This window comes from Musca vetustissima, unplaced genomic scaffold (assembly GCF_032173495.1).
Source record: "Musca vetustissima isolate MV318-11 ecotype Yass unplaced genomic scaffold, APGP_CSIRO_Mvet_v1 utg14404, whole genome shotgun sequence".
Taxonomy (NCBI): Eukaryota; Metazoa; Arthropoda; class Insecta; order Diptera; family Muscidae; genus Musca; species Musca vetustissima.
In genome coordinates, this window is record NW_026888788.1 from 15,326 (window position 1) to 39,268 (window position 23,943).

At 31.4% G+C, this 23,943-nt stretch overlaps 1 protein-coding gene across 1 annotated transcript in view; it reads left to right on the forward strand.

Annotated features, from left to right (window-relative positions):
- The first annotated feature begins 18,473 nt into the window (after positions 1-18,473).
- The window catches only part of LOC133336606 (protein late bloomer), a 45,520-nt gene continuing 40,050 nt past the window's right edge, over positions 18,474-23,943 (forward strand). The window contains exons 1-2 of the mRNA XM_061544889.1: positions 18,474-18,567; positions 18,885-18,976. Of these exons, the coding sequence (XP_061400873.1) occupies positions 18,474-18,567; positions 18,885-18,976 (186 nt within the window). The remainder of the gene's footprint in view (positions 18,568-18,884; positions 18,977-23,943) is intronic.

Below are 23,943 nucleotides of genomic sequence, written 5' to 3' on the forward strand. Positions count from 1 at the left end.
CTCATGCTCACATATGACAATTTTTTATTTTGACAACCCTTCATTGTCAAAATAGTCAATTAAAATAAATAATACTTTAAAACCAATTTGTAAAGAAATGTTTAATATTGAAAAAATTACGTGTCTGGAATAATAATGACGGAATTCTCAAATTTAGGAGTAGTACAGAATGGACTTGTTCTTCAAAACGAAATTCTGCTCGAGGTCGAAATTAATTATTGTTAATAAAACATGCAACAAAAATGGATTTTAAATAAACTATATAAACCATCGTTTATTCGGTTATTATATTCTTCGTTATTAAGATCTTCTAATAGATAAAAGTCCTTTTTTTGGAAAAAATTAAAATTCGCGGTTTAAAAGAGAAAAAGTGGTTCTTCTAAAAAGTAGAAAAAATGTGAGATTAAGGCACAAAAAAAAATCGATGAAATCAGTGACTTTTGCTATACTTCAGTGGTGGGCAAAATTTGCATATTTTTTAACACATTAAAATGTAGATTTTCTAAAGCTTTTATGTATTTTATCATGGTTTAATTATATGTACACTAAACTACAACAAATACAATTCAACAACAACCACAAATAAAAGTTTTATTGCATGTAAAACTAGCGTCAGTTTGATATATCGAAATATGTAACCAAAACAAATGAATATTGATATTTTATTTGTTCTGTTTATTTTCAAAATACAATATTTTTGAATTCTCAGAATAAAATTGAAAAACACGAATACAAATCTCGCAAATTTATATTTCTGTCGCTCCGATGTCTTTCCTCCAATTGAGCCATTGCCATATGTAGAAGTAACCCATACAAAACGCTAAAAATTGCAATTTTTCATTGAAAAAGGATTTACAGCTTCAAGTGCTGCCATTAGAAAATTGAAGTAAATTGTAAACCAAAGGACAACAAACTTCTGTTGCGATTTCTTTAATTTGTAAATATGTAATTAATTATTAACGCGGGGTTAATACTCTTTAAAACTAATATAATTGAAATTCTCATGCCAATTCTTGGTTGTAAAATAGGTTCGGAAAATAATTAAAGGCCGATACTATATTTTTCCATCGTCTGCAGATTTGGGAATATAGCAAAGATAAATGTCAAACATTTCTCAAATGGTGTTTTATATTTTTTTCTGGTCCCTTTATATTTTAAAGCCCAAATTGTTTTATCATATTTTTTATTTCAAACTAGCTGACCCGGCAGACGTTGTTTTGCCTTATCAATATTGCATCAATATAAGGTTGGTAAAAAAAATTGCCACTAATTTTATGTCAATAAAAAGTATTAACTGGTACCCCAATGCAGGCCCAAGCACAAAACAATTTATAATTTGGTAGAACTTATTTCACCAAATGTTTTTTTCAATAGGAGATCATGTTTTGTTATTGCTCCAACGTTTTTACATTATCTTATTTGTCCCTTCTTCAAGGATTCATAATTAAAATATAATTTTGTTCATGTCCAACTGTCCTTTTGATTTTTATATTGAAATCAGTATATAACTCGAAAAATTTTATATTTTTGGCATAGAAATTTAGTGGTTTCCGCCCAGTTATAGGTATATTTCATTTTTAAACAAATTGCTAATTAGTTTTCAGATTGCCGTTATAGAAATTTATATGTTTGCTATATATTCTATATATAGTTTTTGACAGTTAAGGGTGAAAAATATGGCCAGTGTTGACGCCGTATACGTTCTTTTAATTTTAAATCTTATCTTAACTCTAAATAGTGAAATATTATAATCAGATTTGTTATATCCTCACATCTTGTAACAACTTGATTTAATTTAACATTTGAATAAATTGTTGTTAAAGGTTACATAGGTTTTCATCCAAACTTCAAGATGTTGGACAAAAAAAAAGAAACATTGTCGAAAAAAAATAATACACTTTTTTGACAAATATGAAAATGAGATTTCATATCCAACAGCTTGGGCTCTGAAGAAAATAAGTCAAAACTTCAAATATCTGACGGAAATACTGATAATGCTATCATTACCATTATTTTCGTCGACCTTAATTTTCGCATTATTAGTATTAGAACATACACATATTTTATGAAATTAGAAGTTTTGATCTAATTAACTCAAAAAACCATATATCTTAAAAAACAACAATTTGTTAAAGCATTAAAGCTCGATATAAAAAGTATATAACATATTTTTGGGGAACCATAAAGACATATATAAGTAAGACACAAACAGCATGTAATGCGGAATTGCCTCCATGTAGGATTCCAATTTAAATGTATTATTCCCGAATATAAGCAAATGTTCAATAATACCTTCGTATTTTGTTGAAGTATTTGTAATCGTATATATCGAATTACTAACATCGTTGAACTATATTGAATATTTTGATAGACGTTTTCGTTTTTACTAAAACTTAAAAACATATGTCTATGTATTGGTAATTTTCTCAAAAATATTCCGATCAAGTTTCGGGCAGTGGCCCAGATATCACATGGGATATGTGTTGTATTTATAAGTTCAAGATACTTTGTTCCATTATTGTGCTTTTTGAGCATGCTTATCCGATTTTAAGTACTTGGAAAGTATTTCCATTTAAGAAACTTCCCTCATAATTGCCGGTATAGTTTTGGTATAGGCTCCACAAAATGGAACCGCTTAATCTTTACTTTACCATGTCTTACTGTGTTTTATTTGATAACATTTTCACATTTTCACCATGCAAAGTGCTTCACATAACATAACTTATATTTTCAAACTAAAAAAATTTGATTTTAAGGAAAACATGACCAAATAATGATAGCGATTTATCTTACTCTCTCCCTCTCTTTTTTCGGTTTCTTATTATTAAAAATAGTTTTTTCAAGGCAATGACAATCCAATTGATTGTAGAAAATTAACATATTTTGAGAATTTTCCATAATTGACAATTTTCGTCCAAAATATGTCCAAAAAGAACTGCAAAGAGTTGAACTCATAAAGGTTCTATATAAAACGTTTGGAAATGCTAATATCTTTTAAAATATATTTTGCAACATTTTCGCGGATTTTTCTCAAAATGTTCCCACATTAAAACCTTTCCACTTCAATTACAGACTACTAACAGAAACTTCAGACAAATCGGTCCAGCCGTTTCTTTAAAATAATTTTTGCAAGATTTTCGCGGATTTTTCTCAAAATGTTCTTTCATTAAAACCTTCCCACCGTAATTACCGACAACTGGCTTTCAGGGCATGCGCCGACATACAGTGTAAATCTCATTAAGATCTGTTCAGCGTTTTTGGCGTCTATCGGTAACATACAAACAATTTTTTTCTATTTTATATATGTAGATAGTTTTTTTCAAGGCAATGATAATCCAATTAATTGTAGAAAATTAACATATTTTGAGAATCTTCCATAATTGATTATTACTTAAGGGGACCCCCCATTCTCGGGGTCAAAATTTTTGTTGATATAATTCGAATCTACACTGATTAAAGAATGTTTCTACAAAATTTCAAGCGAAAATCTTAAGAACTCTTGAAGATATAGCCGATTTATTGTGTCAGCATCAAGTGACGGCTGAAAGGCTTCTCAAACTTTAAACGCACGGGCGGGCACGATAACTCAAAAACTAATAATCCAATCGGTTCCAAATTTTGCAACGTTTCTCTGGGAGTGTATAGCTCTCGTATGAATTAGGATAAAGCCAATCGGTGAAGACCTTCCTTATTTTTTAACTTGGTTTTTGGTAAAAAAATCGGCGATTTTCCAAAAATATTTTTTCAAAGGTCCACCATTTTGTTAATTTTAGAGCGAAGTTCCCTTAAAGATATACGCTGCCTATTTTCACCCAAAATATGTCCAAAAAGAACTACGAAGAGATGAAACCATAAAGGTTCGATATAAAATGTGTGGAAATGCTAATATCTTCCAAAATATATTTTGCAATATTTTCGCGGATTTTTCTCAAAATGTTCTTTCATTAAAACCTTTCCACCTCAATTACAGACTACTAACAAAAACTTTAAGTCAAATCGGTCCTGCCATTTCTTTAAAATAATTTTCTCAAAATTTTCTTTCATAAAAACCTTCTCACTGTAATTACCGACAACTGAAAGAAACTTTGAGTCAAATCGGTCCAGCCGTTCTCAATTGATGAGTTAGTATATATTTTTTGACTCCAGTTTTATATATATATATAATGTGTACAAAATGTTCCTACTGGGTCGTTTTGCATAAATCAAAAATATCATATCGAACTTGACACTAGTATTACGATACAATCAAATCAGCTGAGTATTGCAGTTACCTTGTATAATTGTACCATAACAAATAAGTCGATAAAGATTTAAAGGGCCTTATTGTAATCCACTAGACAGAAGAAATGTAAATAGCGGCCATTTTCATGACATATGTTTCTAAACATAGGGGTACTGAGATTTATTGCAATGGAGTTTCCAACCCCACTCGAACTATAGTATACTGCTGCAACTTCTGTTGTAATGTATAATGAACGTAATATTATCAATGGGTTATAATATATGAGTAATACCAGAAGTGGACCTATACCTACATTTTTTTCTAAGAGGATTTTGTGACCAACGCTCAGAAAATACTAAATTGGATTTGTTTCTAACATCTCAATTTACATCTCTCATATTTTGAGGTACCTCATGGTTTAGCTTTTTGTTAGCATTATTTTAATACTTATTTAGCTCCAATTTCATTTTTGACCTGACCACACTGTGTGTAATGGGGAAACACATATGGACTGTTCCCATACTGGAATCATCTACTAGTTTTTACTACTTTACTATTTCTTATTATTTTTTTCGATATCTTAGGCCCGTACCGAAATTCAGTGCGTTGCGTACTAAAATACCCACCTTCTCACCTTTATAGGGTTTGTTGAACGTCCGTATTACCCATATACGCATGGACCTTATTTACGTGTGTGTCAATTGAAAACTGCGAAAATGGATGAAAACATTTTCTTAATTAACTGAAAAATGTTTATATTTATAGGAAAACAATTTTTTTCAATGACTGGAATTCTATTTTCAAAAAACAAACTTTATATTTTTATACGCAATGCGTATTTGGGTAACATTCATTGAAATACGAGTATTTAACTTTTGAGGTGAAGAAAATCGTTCGCATACGCATGAACTTAGGTACGACCCTTAAAGACAATTTTTTATCGTAGTTAAAAGTTGTAGATTCTTGAAGTACGGGAACATACCAATACATATCGCTCAGGAGAGGCATAACTCAAAAAACGTGATTTTCGAGTTAATGATGCACAATTGTTCGCCATAATAGACCTCATGTTGTGTAAAAAATTCATATGAATATCTCTTACACACTCTGATTGAGAAGCTGTAGAAGTTCCTCTGTCCTATATAAAGTGTGAGTAAATTGAAAACTTAAAACGCATTGCTGTCTTGCAGCAAATGAGCGATATGAGGATTCATGCATGACATGTTAACCCATTAAAAGCCAACTGTTAACTATTAAACTTAAAAATTTGTACCATGACTACAAACATGTAGTCATTGTACAAGGTAATTACAATACTCAGCTGATTTCATTGTATCGTAACAGTCGTGTCAAGTTCGATATGACATTTTTGATTTATGTACAATGACCCAGCAGGAAAACTTTGTACACACGATATTTGAAATAAAAAGTAATATAATACAATTTGAGCTATACAATATAAAGGTAACCAGAAAGAAATATAACAGCATTTTGTGAAATGTTTGGCACTTATCTTTACTATACGCACAAATCTGTAGACGATGGAAAAAAGTAGTATCGGCGTTTAATTTTTTTTTTCTGAATCGGTTTTACAACCATGAATGAGCATGGGACTTTAAATTATAATAATTTAAAAGAGTATTACAGTAGATATCGGATATAAGAACCTCAAAAAAAGCGGGAGATTTCTTTCTTATATGGAATTATCGGATATAAGAACGTTTTTTCTTATAAGCGTATATACGCATATAAGAAATCTTTTTAATATGAATACTCTTAATGTAAAATGTTTAAATGAAAAGTTTGACTAAAAATAGGTGCATATATTTCGATACATATAAATAATATTATTTCTAATAAAATTAAAAAGGCATTTTATTTTTCTTTGGTCATTTTTTATGTTAATAAATTGGCCAACATTCTTACAAATTTTCTTATATGAAGCGTTTTCAAATACGTTTGTCATCTTTGGTGTTTGACAAACATTTCTTATATCAGTGTTTTTCTTATTCGCATTTTTCTTATATAAAGAAATTCTTACACTGAGGATAATCTTTCTTATACGAGATGTGTTTATATACGATATCTACTGTAATCGCGCGTTAACAATTATACATTTTCAAATCAAAGAAATCGCAAAAGAAGTTAGTTTTGCCCTTTGGTTTACAATTTACTTCAATTTCCTACTGGGAACATTTAAAGCAGCAAATCCTTTAGCAAGGAAAAATTGCATTTTTTTCTGAAAACTCAAAAATATTATATTTTGAAAATAAATCAAATTTATTGATATTTTGTATGTATTGTTGACACTAGTCTTACAAACAATAATAATTTTTGATGTGGTTATTGTTTATTTGTATTTGTTGTAGTTTTGCAGTTACCTTTTATAATTGTACCATGGTACTATTTATAAAGATTACATTACATCGGCAATTTTCGTATGAATATTTCAGATTCGTAGAATAAATAACTTAGTATACCCAAGGTGTATTAAATAAGGTGTAAGTGACAATCATATGGGTTTAAATTTTTTCTTTATTGTTTGTAAAGTAAATTGTCAAAAACATTTACAAACAATTAACGATTTACAAAATTGTCTTTAAATTTAGGATTTTGATAAAAAAAATATGTTCAAAGAGACGGACGAAAAGGGCTTAAATCAGTTTTAAAACCGTTCGCTGATTTGATCCAAATAGTTTATGTTTTATATCCCGTGTTGAAATCTGTTCATAAATCCTAGCTACACATACGTAGCCTATATTGGAATCTGCCTATTGATATCTCCAAAAATCAATCCAAAGACTTTGATATACTCCTATAGCCAGATTGCACAAGAGCAACACAATTTCCTTGATTTAGTCTTTGGCCGGGGACTTATGTCCACCAAACTTTCATTAAGGAGGCGAAATTTGAAGGCAATTTTTCGAAAAAATTGTAATTTACAATATAAGCAACATCACCAAGAACCAAGGGCTACACGTTGGAAACTTTTCAAAATAATTCGTGGCCGAGTCTTAAACTTTACTCCCTAACCTAAAATTGCCAAAAATCCAAGAATATACAAATTATTCATCAAAGAATAGTTCTTGACAAAAATTAATAAAACAAAAACAAATTGTCAACATGACAATTTAATTCTATATCAGCAATGTTGTTTTTGTAAAATGTTAGTTGTTGTAGCTGATGCATGCATCTTATTAAATACACCTTGAGTATACCCATGGTATAATTATTACAAGGTAGGGCATTGCTACTAGCTGATTACAATTAATTATACAAGGTAGGATAGCTTTTGTCAGAAAGGAGAAAATACACCTCTATCTTATGGGCAATAGAATGCAACAAACAAATAAATGAAAACAAATGCAACTAATCGTTCTGTTTATTTAACATATTTTTAACAGGATTTCTTTCAAAATCGATTTGTTTGAAAATGAATTTTACAAGATATTCATTTTCAAACAAATCGATTTTCGATTATATTTTTCAAAACATTACACACACAGTCGCACATGTTGTAAATGACTTTGGCATAACAAGCCACAAGACGAAAAATTTTAAAATTTGGATTTTGCTCGAAAGGATAGAGTTGAAAACCTGAAATTTGATATTAAGAGACATCTTTGGTCATTTGTATTTATGTGTACGAAAAGTACTAAACGGCACTAGATTTGGTACAATTTGGATTTGGGTGAATGGAGAGAGCTGGAAACGTAAAATTTCGAATAATGGTTGCGGTTGGAATATAGAATTGAGATATGAAAGCATAGTACTTATGTGTACTAAATGGTACTATTTTAAATACGTCCTTATGTGTACTAAATGGTACTAATTTTGGTACAATTTAGATTTGAGTGAACGGATAGAGATTAAAACCTTACATTTGGAATGAAAGGTACAGAATTAAGGTAGTATGGGAATTTCGTACTTATGGAAGTTTTAGAAACTCGTACTTACGTCTACTAAAAGTAATAAACTGTTTTAAATTCGGATGTTGGTGAACGGTTAGAACTGGAAGATTTAAATGTGACTTAAGGTTATTATTGGAGTGCATGATTGAGGTAGTGTTGGAAATTAGTACTTATGGGTACGAAAAGCACAAAATTTGGTACAATTTGTACTTTGGTGAACGGCTAGAACTCGAATCATAAATGTTGAGATTTAAGCTACTGTGGGAGTGTAGGATTGATATAGGTTTGGAATATGGTACCAAATCTGACATAATTTGGTTTTTGATGAACATACAGAGCTGAAATGTTTAAATTTTGACTTACAATTACTATTTAAAAGCAGGTTTGGAATATGTACGAAAAGTATACAATGGTACCAAATCTGGTACAGTTTGGTTTTTAATGAACAAACGGAGATGAAATTGGACCTACAATTACTAAATTTGTACATGAGCACGGAAAGTACTAAATTTAGTACAATTTGAACTTTGGTGGAATTAAGATTACTGTTAAGGTGTAGGATTGAAAAAGTACTAAATGGTACTAAATTTGGAACAATTTGGTGGATTTGGTTGAATCCTGAGATTTGGAATTTAGATTACTTTTGAAGTGTAGTATTGAGCTATGGAGACAACTTTGAAAACTCGAATTTTTGTGTACGAATAGTAAATAGAATAGAAAAATGCACTAAATTTGGATTTGGAACGGAGATAGCTGGAAACCTAAAATTTGAAATGTGGGTCATTGACGGAGAGATTGAAAGAAGTACCAAAGGGGTTTTGCTACTAAATTTAGTGGTGGTAATATGGAGGAAGTCTTGAAAATGTGTACCTATTTGTATTGTACGTAAATATATAATTGAAATTCTTATCTATTTTAAATCTGTGTAATGGAAATAAGAAAGAGGTTTTGAAAAATAGTGCTTATGTGTATAAAGAGTACTAAATAGTAATAAACATGATATTAGATGTAGGAATAGAGGTGGAATTCAGAACAATAGTACAACAAATTATACAGTATTCACGACTTTCATATGAAATATTTTTATTTTTTGTATTCCCTTTTCGCATACGAAGTAGCGGACATTTTGCTAGTGTCAAATAAATTCATTTCATCTGGAAGTAATTACATTTTTATGAATGAAACAAACATTTCATGGTATTTCCTTTTGTGTTGATTTTTTCAAATAAACACAACCACTTGTTGCGTATGTTTTCTTCATATATATCAGAAGAAGCCACTACCTACATAGTTAATTTTTTGTTTTTCACCACAAGCTGTCCTACCTTGAATTATTGTACAGTAGTTTTCGCTTATAGTCCACAACTATAGTTGCATAATTTTTGTGGTCTATAAGCGAACTAGGACTATATCCGAATTTCGTTGAAGCCCTTTAATGGACTATAACTGAATCCTGAATACACGTCACGGACTCTACACAACGTTTGTACTTTTTTAAATAAAATTAAAGTTTTTAAAAACTAATTCATATATTTATTTAAATTAAATAAAACGTTTGTTTAATTCAAATGCTTTGAAAGTTTATTGTAATGAAAAAAATCAAGTATGAGATCCATTTTAAGCCTTTGGAGGACTTAGTCAAATGTAAATTTTTTACAATTTTTAAAATAATTCTGTAATCTTAGTACGCTTCTTTTTTATGGAATTTACAACAAACGATTCTATTTTTTTTTTTTTTTTATTAAAAAATGGTAAAAACTGGTCTTATTATTTCAAAGCAATATACAACTTCTTTTAAAATAACTTTGGGTTGTTTGTAATGAAAAACTTCAACAGTGGATTCCTCATTTTGAATATTATTATGACATTCTTCAACTGATTTGTCCGAAACCACATCGTCCAAAACATTTAACATTCCATAGCAAATCAGTTCGTCATCACAATGCTGATATTCTTAGGAAAACGGCCAGACACCACCGAATTCTGGCTACGCATTTCATTAAACCATACATTTTTAGATTACACGAATTTGAAGTTTTTTTTTAATTTTTGAACTAATTTTTATTATTTTATAAACTGTTGATTTGTCTACTTGGTATTTGGCGCTCAATTGTGCACATTTCAATCCATTTTCTTCAGTCTTTGAATAATTTAAATTTTTTCTTCATACTACCATTTTTGCAACTTCTATGAATTTAGCAATTTTTGACATTTGCAAATATTGCAAGAAATATAAATGCCATGCCAGTTTAAAATATATTTATAAAATGAGTTTTCCTGCGAGGGAAAATTAAGAAAATCCTTCCTTTTTAATTTGAGTTCGATTAAGATTGGTTGTGTGGCTCTGATTAGAGTGAAGAAAATACATTTTTTTCAAATTTCAATTCTAATTCTTTTTTATTTTGAAATATGGTTTTTTGATTTGAAAGACAACACAAAACAACAAAACTAAATACACAAATACGAACTGAAGGTTCATGAACATCTTAAACATTTGTAAAACCATTTCGCTTAAAATTAAAAACTTCAGGAACCACAGTATCGCGCATCCAATTCAACGAGGGAGAATCAGCACTTTATGGCATGACCGTACCGGCATGCCCAGGTATCTTGCCAAAGCGACATGTGTCACTGAATACCCGGACGGACATACTTTAATAAATTCCGCCGAAAAGGAAATAAAGTTACCTCTGAAAAGAAATTTAATCAGAGGCGTGAACAAGGGTGTTTATTAAACCAACAAATATTATTAGTGGTTACCTTAGAATCCGTTTTGAAGTTAGGTTGAGCTCAAGCTAGGTTTAGGATCCGCCATCTTTCGTAAGCCTTTGGAGTTACAAGGCATTGTACTGTCGTGTTTGAACCGATTTCAACAAACCTTTCCACATGCTAGGTTATATTATCTTCAGTACGTTGTGCAAAATTTTGTGCCAATCAGGCCCACCTGGGGAGTTTGGTGCAAAATGTATATCTAACTTCTTATCGGAAAAAATAACTTCTAAATCATTCCTCTATGCCAAATTTCCTGCAAATCTAAACATATATAGGGACCATTTACATTAAATCGGACGGAATTATATATGGGAGCTATTCTAAATCGGTACCGATTTTCACGAAACCTAACACACATAATTCTAGACTTAATTCAGAACGCTGTGTCAAATTTTGTGCAAATCGAATGATATATGCGGACTTTGGTGCCAAATTTTGTCCAAATCGCCAAATTTTGTCCAAATCGGAAGATATATATTGGTGCACCATTTACATTTAATCGGATGAAAATATATATATATATATATATATATATATGAGAGCTATATACAAATCTGGACCGATTTTCAGCAAACTTAAAACACATTATTCTAGACCTAATTCATTCCTAAATCTGAACCGATTTTTCCCAATTTCAATATGGTTCGTAACACACATCTAATTCGGATCATAAGACCTGTACTTTCTTTACAATTTACCATAGACAGACGGACGGACATGCATAAATCGACTCAGAAAGTGATTCTATGCAAATTCTCAAAAGGAACCATGGGTATATCTCGATCCCTTTGGAATGTTACAAACATATGTACAAAGACATAATACCTTGTACCACAATGTGGTGAATGGTATAAAATATTTAAAATTTTATAAATATAATTATACTAAAAAATCCTAAATTAGTAATAGCAAAATGCTGTATAAAATGCTAAAAGACAAATTTGCGGCTAAATCCAAAAATAAGATGCTGAAATTCCGATAGAGAACAATGCCGAATATGTGTTAAAATTCGAGTATTCGGCAGTCGTGTTTAATAATCGTGTGAAGGAAGACGTAATAAGAGATTCGTTCGGCGTAACAGGGGATTTGTAACGGTACGGATTTCAACGAGTTTAAAAAGGAATTTTGCTCAATAGATTTTTGAAGGTAACTTGGTGCACTTGAGGTTATTAACTATCGTTTTTATACCCTTCACCACTGTGGTACAGGGTATTATGCCTTTGTGCATATGTTTGTAACAGGCAGAAGAAGTCGAGACAGATTCATGGTTCCTTTTCAGAATATGGATAGAATCACTTTCGGCTTGAGACAAAATTTTGCACAGAGTACTGAAGTAGGTCTAGATTGATATATGCCAAGTCTTGTTGAAATCGGTTCAGATTTAGATGTAGCACCCATATATACTTTAGTCCCATTTTATGTAAATGGTGGGCCATAGAAACTGTTCTATGTGCACGATATTTTGTTGTTGAAATCGGTTCAGATTGCTCCTTCATATATTTTTGTCCGATTTTATGCAAATGGAGGAGCCTATGTCTCTTTGGTTTAATATTGCATAGCGTATTTGATTGAAGACGTTTCAGGTTTAGATATAGCTTCCATATATATTTTCCCCCTCTTTCATCAAAATGATGTACCAAGTAACTAAAGTTTGTCCGTTTAGGACAACTTAGTGCCCAACGTACCAAATCGAACCTAGAATTTGTGTCGAGATAAATTTTGGATAGCGCACTGTTATGGAGCATACCTAATGGCGAATGCCACGGCTGCTCAAATATGTCCATTTATTTATAGATTTTATACATATCTTGTTCGATGATTAACATTCAATTTTTCATAAATTTGAGATTGGTATGTGTATGGGTTTTTTAATTTAGTTCAAATATATATGTACTTCACGCAGTTAATTTCGTCCAATTCCATTTCAATGGCCCTCCAAAGGTGCTGTCGATTCTATCTATAGAATATTGTGTATATGAGCATCTCTTTTATTTACCCAAAGTGGTGAAGGGTATCTTATAGTCGGCCCCGTCCGCCTTTTTAATATATAGTTTTAACGGGCATTATGTTCAGAGAACCACAGATAAAAAGATACACCTGATCTGAAGGTACTGTATGAAAGCTGATTGCCTTATTTCGCTTATAAATTATTTTAATCAGAGATTTCTGAAACAGAAATTTTGAGAAAAAAATATTTTGAAAACAATCGTTAAGGGCTAAAATCGAATTTAACCAGCAAAGGCACGCAGCGGTATGTGTGCTTGTGTTAAGTATTACTTTATATTTATATTAGGTTTTTAAATTACTATATATTCATAATTACTATATATTCAAAATATATTTTCATTTTGCAAATATGACTTAAAATATATTGTAGTGAAAAATGTTCAAAAGGAATAAAAAACAAATAATATTGACTTAAAAAAAATTTAAGGGCGATATATTCAGAGAAGCTGGTCTGTTCTACTTGCCACGACTGTATCTGTTCATATTAGTACTAAAAAGTACTAAATGTGATACCATTTGTATTAGGCGAACTGGTGGAGCTAGAACCCTGAAATTTGGTCTGGTGGTCGTTGATGGAGTGTAGGATAGATGTACCAAAGGGTTTTTGGAAACTCGAACTATAACTATCCGAAAAGTACGAAAATGTACTACTAAATGAGAACGGATAGCGTTAAAAAATTGAAATTTGGAGTGTGAATTAAGGTTGAGAAGTAGGGTCCATTTAAGGAAAAGGTTTTGAATGCGGCACTCATGTGTACGAAAAGTCCTATATGGTACTATATTTGGTACAAATTTAATTTGGAAGAGTTGGAATCCTGAAACTTTGATTTCTAAACATTGTGGAGATGTAAGATTGGGGTATGTAGGAAGATTTGGAAATTGGTACTACGATGTACTAAATTTGGTACAATTTGAATTGTGAGTGAACTGATAGAGTTGGAATCCTGAAACTTTGATTTAGGATTAGTGTGGGGGGTAGGATTGGGATATTTAGAATATTTTTGGAAATTGGTACTACTGTGTACTAAATTATGTACAATTTGAATTGTGGGTGAACCGATAGAGTTGGAATCCTGAAAATTGGATTTTGTATCAGTGTGGGGTGTAGGATTGGGTTATGGAGGAAGTTTTGAAACCAATGAGTTCAAATCGTGAAATTTGAATTTGGAATCATTGTGTACGATCGGGGTATGCAGGGAGTTTTGTTGTATGGTTGATGAGGGTACTTATGGAAATAATGTATGCTAAATTGAACTAAATTTGGTAATATTTGGATTTGGGTGAACCTTTAGAGCTCGAATCATGAAATAAATGGTACTCAAATTCAATTTATGGTCGATATTAATGTGTGGATTGTTTAGTTTTTCTGATATAAGCAGTTTTCAGTGAAAATAAAATAATATTTTAATACATGTTTAAATATTACCCACATTCGCTAAGGAAGTTGCGGGCATATGCTAGTTTGAAATAAAAAGATGGGAATTAACCTAAAGAAGCGATGCGATTTCGAAGGTCTTTATTGAAGAAGGCTGGAATATTTTTACAGTATGTGTGGAAATATTGGTTAATATTGGCATTTATTATATCAAATCGATTGTTCAAGTGGTATAAAATATATTTGGTCAAAAATATATGAGTCGCAGCAAAATAAACAGAGATTGGTTTCAGCTAACATAATCTCCTCGATTTGATGAGTAGCTGGGATTTCTGGACAGATTTCCACACATAACATAAAATATATGGACCAATCGGCGAACGGGGTTATAACTGAGCCCAGGTTTCCTTTCTGTCCCCCTCTTTGGATGTAGTTTTCTTGAATTTTTTTTGTGTAAAAAGCCTAAACTTAAACGCCATTTTTGAAATCTAAATATAGTATTGAATATGTTCTTGACAATTTAGTTTACAAACTATAAAGAAAAAAGTTTGAAACCATATGATTGTCACTTACACCTTATTAAATACACCATGAAAACAAGTTTATTTTGAACAAAATCAAACAAAAGTTATTTGGATTAAAAAAAAAACAAAACAAGAACATTGAAGTGAGTAGTGTGCATTTTAATTATAAATCGTTTTATCATCTGGAAAAATTCTGAGACTGGGATAAAATAAATTCAGATAAACCACTTTTTTTTAAATTAACACCATTACAGAAAACAGCGAATTACTTAATAACTACTATACAACTACTACAACAGGGACATTTCACACTCTTTTGTAGTGTTAATGCGATCATATAAAAATACTAGTTTATACCTAATTTCAAAATTAAATTTAGTATATATTGCAGCAGTATATAGGATGCTTACTGATTGATGATTTCTAAATTTTAATTTGATAACTTCAGCAGGGGCAGCGAAGCGCCAGGGGTCCCGCTAGTATTATATACATAAAAATGTTTTTTCCTCGAAATTCCTGTTTCAGAAAATTTTAAATAAAATATTTTCTAAAAGTATTTTCTAATTCATGTCTCCTAATTATAATGTTACCTATAAGTAAATATTTTAAATATTATTTCTTACAGTCTTATTTTTATTGCAATACAGTCTTATTTTTATTGCCCGGCAAACGTTGTCTTGGATAACATAATTGCCCAATATTAAGCTACACTCCACGATTTAAGATAGTGCTCTGAAATTTGCACATACATTGCTACTACTCCTACGATATTTGGTATTGAAAATGTTCAATATTAGTTCACTATTTAGGGTATCCCCATATATCGGAACTTCGAAATATGAGAAATTGTAACGAATTGGTTGTAATTGAGCAGAAAGTGTCCGTACCAAATATTATCAATATTGGCACATGTTTCACGGTATAATGGTTGCCCTAAAAATTCGGTATTTTGAAGATCTTGGGCACGGTTTTCAACAGCATTGCTTTTAATTTAATGTAAGGGATAGTTCTTGAGCAGAAAATCTCTCTACTTAAAATTATCAATATTGGCCCAAATATATTTGTTATTTGGCTGTAATTTTATATTTTGGATGATCATTGAGTAGAAAATTTTCCTAACAAAATTTGGCCAAGCTTCCGAAAAGCCTCCATATAATGGCACTCCACATTATACGACCCTTTGAGGATTTGGACACGTTTTTCAACCTAATCAGCTGTAATTGGTTGTTTTATTTGGTATCCTACTAAAATGGTCAATATCAGTTTACTCTTCTGTATTTTGAGGGGTTTGTCACGTGTTAGAACAAATTTGGCTGTAATTTTATATTTTAGATGATCAGTGAGTACAAAATCTACTTAAACAAATTGTCAATATTGATCCAAGTTTCCGGGTAAAACCTTCAAATTAGATATATATGTCTTGTATTTTTTTCTAATATTGCAGATTTTTTGTTAGCTGTCCTATTTCCAGCTGAGCTCAATGATAGATTTTTGCAAATTTTTGGTATCGGATATATGCGAGGGGTTCTGTTTATAAGTTCAAAGATATTGGAAAACGATTAGGCTTATAACCACTTGATTTAATATTTCACGTGGCATATCAACATTTCAGGTACTTTAAGGAATAGCATGTTCCTATTAGCATGGATCTTAGAATCCTTCATATCCTGAATGGACACGAACTCAATTCAGAATGTCTTCTGATTTTCCATCCTTGCATTAGTCCTAAAATGTACGTGCATTCTATGGAAAACTTGTACATACAATGATCGCGTGTACTTGTCAATTATTTGTTGTATTCTCCCAAAAAATGTTTCAATACAATGTCAATCCAATTGAAAAAAAAAATATTTTGAAAATTTTCAATAAGTGGCAAATTGTAGGCTTAACGAATGATACGCTACCGATTTTCGCCAAAAAATATCTCAAAATAACAGCTACAACTTGGTGCAATCCAAATAGCTCGATACTAATTTCACGAAAATGTAAATATGTTGCAAAATAATTTTTGCAAAATTTTCGTGGTTTTTGACTTTTCACTTCAAGACTAAGATAAGAGAAATCCGTTCAGCCGTTCTTGAGTTTTAGCGAGACTAACGAACAGCAATTTATTTATATATATAGATAGATATAGATATCTTATACTTCACTAATACAAAAATATTGTGGAATAAAATTACAAACAGAAACCCTATCGAAGCAGAGACGAAAAAAGCTTAGCTTAAAGCATGTGCAACGTTTATCTAGCCTAAAGCATTGGTTGTATCTGATTCAGTCACGGCAAAGCACACAATTCATTTTTTTTCTCCTTTTGCTTTTGTATAGTGTAACGAAATTACGTTTTGATTATATGATAATGGGGGAAAATTTATGATAATCGTTTATTAAAAAAACAGTACACGAGGGTATTTAAAATTTTTAAATACAATAGTCTTGATTTAGATTAGGCGAGTTTACTTGCGGCAAGTCTTTGTTTGTAGGAGAGAGGGGCAAAGGGTATAGAAATGAAAAAAATTGCTCGTACCGACAATTTGCTGGCAATTCGTTTTGTGTATTTCGTATTTGTTGACATTTTATATATATTTAAATGTGAAAAAACAACAAATAAAAAAATATTTTGGAAACCAAATTGCCTTGTATAGACGCATGGAGCAAGTTCAAAAGAGAACGATAAAAATTGCCGCAAGTAAACTCGCCTAATATAAATCAGGACATACAATTGTAAGCTATTTCAGTTGTTATTTGAAAACATAAAAGTTTTAATTTTAGTATTCAGGGAGCTAGGTGTATTTAGTAACAGTTCTTAGTTACCTTGTGCACCACTTACTATAATGTTGTAATTTGAAATTTTAATTGTAGAATATTTTTATGAAAATCTTTCATATTAAAAATAACAAAATGGTCTATTTCATTACGAAGAAAAATTACACAACTATTCCTTCAATAAAGCACAATCGAGAAAAAGATATAACAAGAGCGAAAGTTGCAGGTAGAATATCAAACCACAGAAGAATAATGAATTACAACGAAGTAGAATAATTTATCAATGAAATTTATAAGCAGACTAGAAGGTACCTAAAAAAACTGGACAGCATAGTCATAACAACAGCGGATAAGGGTAATAAGACGACAGTAATGAACAAAGGTGAATATTCGACAAATATGATCCTACTATTACAAGATAAAATGAAATAAAAACCAACAAGAGTAGATCCACCAATGCAACTGCAAAGAACCAATAATAATATAATCTCGGAATTAATTAAAAAAATCATAACGAAAACAGAAAAATTTAGAATGATATGCCAAATCGCGGAAGTCCCTGAACTTTACGGACTAGCCATAATGCCCCAGTCTGGACTTCTTTCCTTAACGACACACAATGGAGATCATTGCAAACATCCCAAAATAATGCACTCCGAATTGCAACCGGGTGTGTCCAGATGACGAGCGTCGATCACCTCCATGAGGAGACCAGGATGCTGTCAGTCAAGCAACATAATGTGTTGTTGACTAGACAGTTCCTGCTGGCATGCTATCTGCCGTGTCATCCTAACCATCACACTGTGATGGCAGATCCACCTCCGTGACACATCCGCCGGGACTTCAGGCGCTATCGTGATGGCATCCAAGACGTCAACAGATTGTCGATAGCGAACGCGATGAAATCCGTGCATCAACTGGCGTTCTCCGATGCCATAAATGGCAACAGATGCAATAAAGTCCTACAACAACATCCTCCTGCAATTTCGGAGAGTGAGAGGCTTCTTCCTAGGCAAACCCGTTCAATTCTGTCACAACTAAGGTCCGGATACAGCAATGTACTCAATTCGTATCGAGAGCGCATTGTCCCCGGAATCCTAAACAGGCGTCCTTCTTGCCAGCAAAGCCCTCACGACACACACCATTTATTCAATTGTCCGTCCGAGCCTACGAGTCTATTGCCCATAGACTTATGGCTAAAGCCAATAGAGGTGGCACAATTTCTCCGGCTACACTCTTCAAATCCGAATTCCTAATTAATTAATTAATATATTTTCCTTCTTCCGTTTTCTTCTATCAACATTTTTTAGGAAAGAACTTTCGTCAACAGCCAACCTGTTACAACAACTATTCCGGTTGTAAAAAAGAAGCTCGCAAATTAATTACAGGCATTGTTGTTGAGGTGAGTATTGTATTTGATATTCCAATTCATGATCGTCAAATTAATAAATTTGTGATTCATATGTCTTATTTCGATTTAATTGTATATGTTTACACAAATGCGTGGATTTATTACTGAATTATTGAACGCATCGAGTTGCAATGGTTATGTTTATAGATTATAGGCGAGAAAGCAGAAACGTCAAGACATCACAAGCCAAAGCAAATTTGGTATTATTTGAACATTAAAACAGAGAATGACCGTATTGTAACTTTTGCTAGGAAAATTAAATTAAAATATCATTCGTGACACTGTCGTAATTATATATTTGAGCTATAGGTCGGTCTTATCACCCAATTCAATAATAATTGCGAGCAGTCCAACAGATGAAGGAATATGCATAATTACTGACAAAGCTTTGAAAACACATTAATATCTGTAAAGATATTATCATAAATCTCATTGTAGTTAATCTTGAATTCCTATGACCAAGTGCTTAGGCCGCGTCGAAAACAATCTTTTCTAACTGCCCCCTTTAGTCCTTAATTCAGGAGCAATGTATCTGCTATTAAATATTTAATTTTATTGGCTTAACAACCTACACGTTCAAGGCAACATAACAAATTTAAGGAGACATCGGATATAACAATATTTTCGATTATTTCTAGGTGTTAAGTTTAGTTATAAAGATTACTAGACATTCCGTCCATAGTTTATATATTCAATTTACACAAACAAGTTCATAGAGTAACTTCGGGTAATGTGGACCACCATTTTCTGTTTTTGATATTGTGGGCGTAACAACGGTAAAAAAATAAAAACAAATTGTTTTCACAACATAGTACATTTGTTGTTTCAATATATTGCAGGTAAAACATTATATATATTTGTCTATAAAAATGTTATTGCATTATATTTCAAAAAACTCTAAACTGCAAATAAAAATAACTTGGCGGGTAATGTGGTCCAGTATGTGTGGGTAATGAGGATCAGTAAGTTAATGGTAGGTTGTGGATTGGTTGTGATAAATTTCAATTTATTGCACTCTTGGGTAACAATGAATGCAAAAATATATGGGTTCATGTTTTGGAATAGCCCCCATTTAAGGGTACCGCCCATTTGCGGTCCCTGCTTCATTATCCAATCGAAGCACCTGTAATTTCGCATATCGAGTTTTCAGAGGATAGAATACCTCCTCGCATATTAAATGCGCCCATGTTTCGAACACGTCCACATAAAAAGGTCCCACTTTTTATAGTGGTCCACATTACCCGACATTGAATATTTTTATTTAAAAAATAATTATTGGCTTCAAAAATGAATAAAAATTAAAAATCACCGATTGTAATTACACATAAACGTATATTTTTGTTAAAGAAAACAATAAAACCACATAACTTCTTTATATTCAAGAAAAAACAAAGTATTCGACTATTTTGCAAAAACGTTCAACTATTGTGCTAAAAAATGTTCAAATCACACTGTTATAATCAGAGCTACATTTTCTACTACTACATTTTCAACATTGCAATTATTTATTAAAAACCAAGTTTGACGTTTGTTTTCACTAATTAGGAAAACATTTATCAAGGCGGCATTGACATATTTTAAGCGTTTTCTTAGATATGGGGGTGGTCCACATTAGACGCATAGTCCACATTACCCGAAGTTACTCTACATTTACTACAATTTAAATATATTTTTCAATTTTTTCTTCGCAGCTTGTCGGTTTCATTTTTGCTTGCTGTCTGGCTAAAAATGTACGCAACAATAAGCGACGAAACGCTTACTAAATTTGGAAAGCAATGAAGGACGACGAATTCCAATACCAACATTGCCACCAAAAACAATATACAAAAAATATAGTTTTTCCTCAAGTAATTTTTTCATGCACACAAATGATTTTCCGACGCAGAAATACACAAAAAATTGATGTAGATTGTTATATGTCAAGAAAACAACAAGTATACCTACTAAATCAAACCAATAGAATAAGTAATGCCAAATTACCAAATATCATATATACTAAAAACGCATACATATATACCACATAAATTTATATTCTATATACAAATGTATACCAGTTAATCGTTATATTGTTTTCGTTCTGTAATAGATTTACAGAGAACACAAGAACAAATTACTGCATATTTAAACGTTGAATATACAATGCAAAGAAATGCGTAAATTAATTATTCTCATTATCTGCTGTATATTAAATATTTTTTTATTATTAGCGGTAATTATGTAAAAAGGGGAAAAACAAAAACAAAAAAAAAACAAAATTTGCACATTGAATATGTACATATTTACATGTATTGGTAATAAATAATTTTTGTATGTTTATATTCCATTTTGTACGTTGTTCTTGATTAAGTGCGCCAAAATGTCCCTCCAATTCCAAAAAACGCTTAAATTTAAATGCACAAAGAATTTGTATGTTATTTTCTATGTTAAACCATATTTATATTTCGATCCCTTTATTGTCATTGTATTTTTTTTAAAGAAATCTCAATATTTTTATACTAGCTGTGTTCCCAAACCTGCAATATAGTACTATATTGTACTAGTTTTACAATTTTTGCTAGAAAAGCGTTTCCTTACGTCGAAAAGTAGGAAAAATTGAAGTTAAATTTAAGAGAGTTAAAACCAAAAATGGCGTTCTCTTCTCCTATTTTCTGCAAGACCAATTTGGCCTAGCACGAAATAGTAAATGTAGTAAATTATGAATTTGACATTTGATTGTCAGAGATATACAGTCCGAAATATAGCATATGAAAGTTAGCGCTTCAACAAAAGGGACACACGCACAGACGCACACACATTTGCTTAAAAAAAATAAAACAAATAAGAAATTTAAAAAAGGACAAACAGATTTTTTATTCTCTTTTGAAGGATAGCGAAGATGAATGGCTGGCAGAAGATTCAGATGAATATACTATAGAATGAAGACTTGGGTTGGATTGGTTAATCGTACTAACCAATGTGTGTACATTAGTCCAAAATATCTTGGGCTTAAGTCAAGTTTAGGGGCTCCACTTGGATCGCTTTGACATTTTTACAGTAAGTAGTCCTCGTGAACTGATTACAGTGATATATATTTTATAGGGAGAAATGCATACTTCTCGCGATATTGGCCTTGAAAGTTCGGAGAGTATGTTGTTTTAATCAGCCGTATCATTTTAAAGGTTATGGTTTGTGCTATATAACTAGATGAAGAATATATTGCATAACCAGGTATGCGCCTGTCCATATGTGAAAGTCTTATTCTTAAGTTCTCTTAAAAAGTACCCGATATAACCTTTTAATGATACCCATATTGCCTTGGTGGCAATAGAAAAAGGGTTGTTTTAAAGAAAATATGTTCCGAAATTACAAGGCCAATATCTCGGGAAGTATGCATTTCCTCACATGAAATGTATATCACTGTAATCCGCACAAGGAGGGCTACTTACGGTAATCATTTCAAAATGATCCGAGTGGAGCCCCTAAACTTGACTTGTTCCATATCTTGTTGTTCAATTTTGCTAAAACATTCCAATCAAAATATCTATCAATTTAAATAGCATTAACATTATGGGAGCGTACAGCCATGTAAGCCTTTCCGAACTCGGAGTCGTCGGAAACTCCACATCCAAATATTCGATAATGTTTCCTCTAAATTATACAAATAAAAAATAAACAATAAATATTAATATTATCAAAATCACGCAATGGGCGGCGTTTAATTTTTTGTTTTTTTTTATCTCTAAACAAGTTAAGGAATGAAATAAATATAAAGGGAAATAAAATTTATAAGAAAATACAAATTTGTTGTTAACTATATTACGAAAAATATATATTTTTATGATGAAGTTTGTGAAAACTGAAATAAAACTTCAGGAATCGCTTTAGGTGCAATTAATTTTTCTGTATTCCAAGATGTTGTCGATGCAATATCGGATGGAATATCTGCAAGAAAAGCCATCCAAATGGATATGATAGACAGGAACGGATGAATTTTCACGATCTTGAGAGGGATCCAAAGAAACAAAAGAGAGTCTCTTGATCCACGAGTATATCAAGCTGGGATGAATTGTATTCACACTGAAAATAAAGAATTATGAAACAATAGCGGTTTTCACGAATGGTTGTAAATACAGTTACTCTCAAAAATAATGCTAATTGTATGTTGTTCAGATGTTCTTTAAAAAAGTTCAAAATTTTTGTTACAAAGGTAAGTAGTGGAGGAGTATCGACGTTTTTGTTAAGCATTCAGCAAAAGTGCGTACATTTTCTACTAAACGTCAATAAAAAGCGAAAATTGGAATATATAAAGTTGTGTGTACAAATAATAAAATATAATTTACCATTATTTTTGAATCTGTTTAGGTTTGATATTGACTTTGTGTGTACTTTAAAATGTTTTATACGGCATTTACATTAGAACTTTTTACTGGGTTAACCCACTTTATGAGGATTTATTTGGCATATATTCAAAGGAATTGAAAATTTAAACCCACTCGGTTAACCAAATCCGGTTCAATGTAAACGACTTTTTAGGGGTATATCAAAATACTATTGGCAATTTGAAATTGAGCATCGAATAGTAGTTCTGACTGATATGCAGCCAAATAGATAAATACTTAAAAAATATTCCATAATATTGTGCAAATTGTTCGTAATAGACGAAATATATTACCGAAATGTATCACATCTGGTCGCTCACGATTGTTAACTGACGCAGATGTTCGACATATTTAAAGTTTAAAGAGGAATTGAGATACTAGCACTTAAAAATTAGCAGACAAGCCTATTAATGAGCACTTTAGTGATTGAACTCTTCATAGATTCCTAGGTAGAATAGGTCTAGTTGCAGCAGTAAAGAAAAAAATAAACCAGCCATATAAAACAAAAACCATGGCATAATTACACAAGGTTAGTTTCATGCAGACATATGATTCCATTTTTTTTCATAATTTTATTTTTGTCAACATTCAGATTTCAAA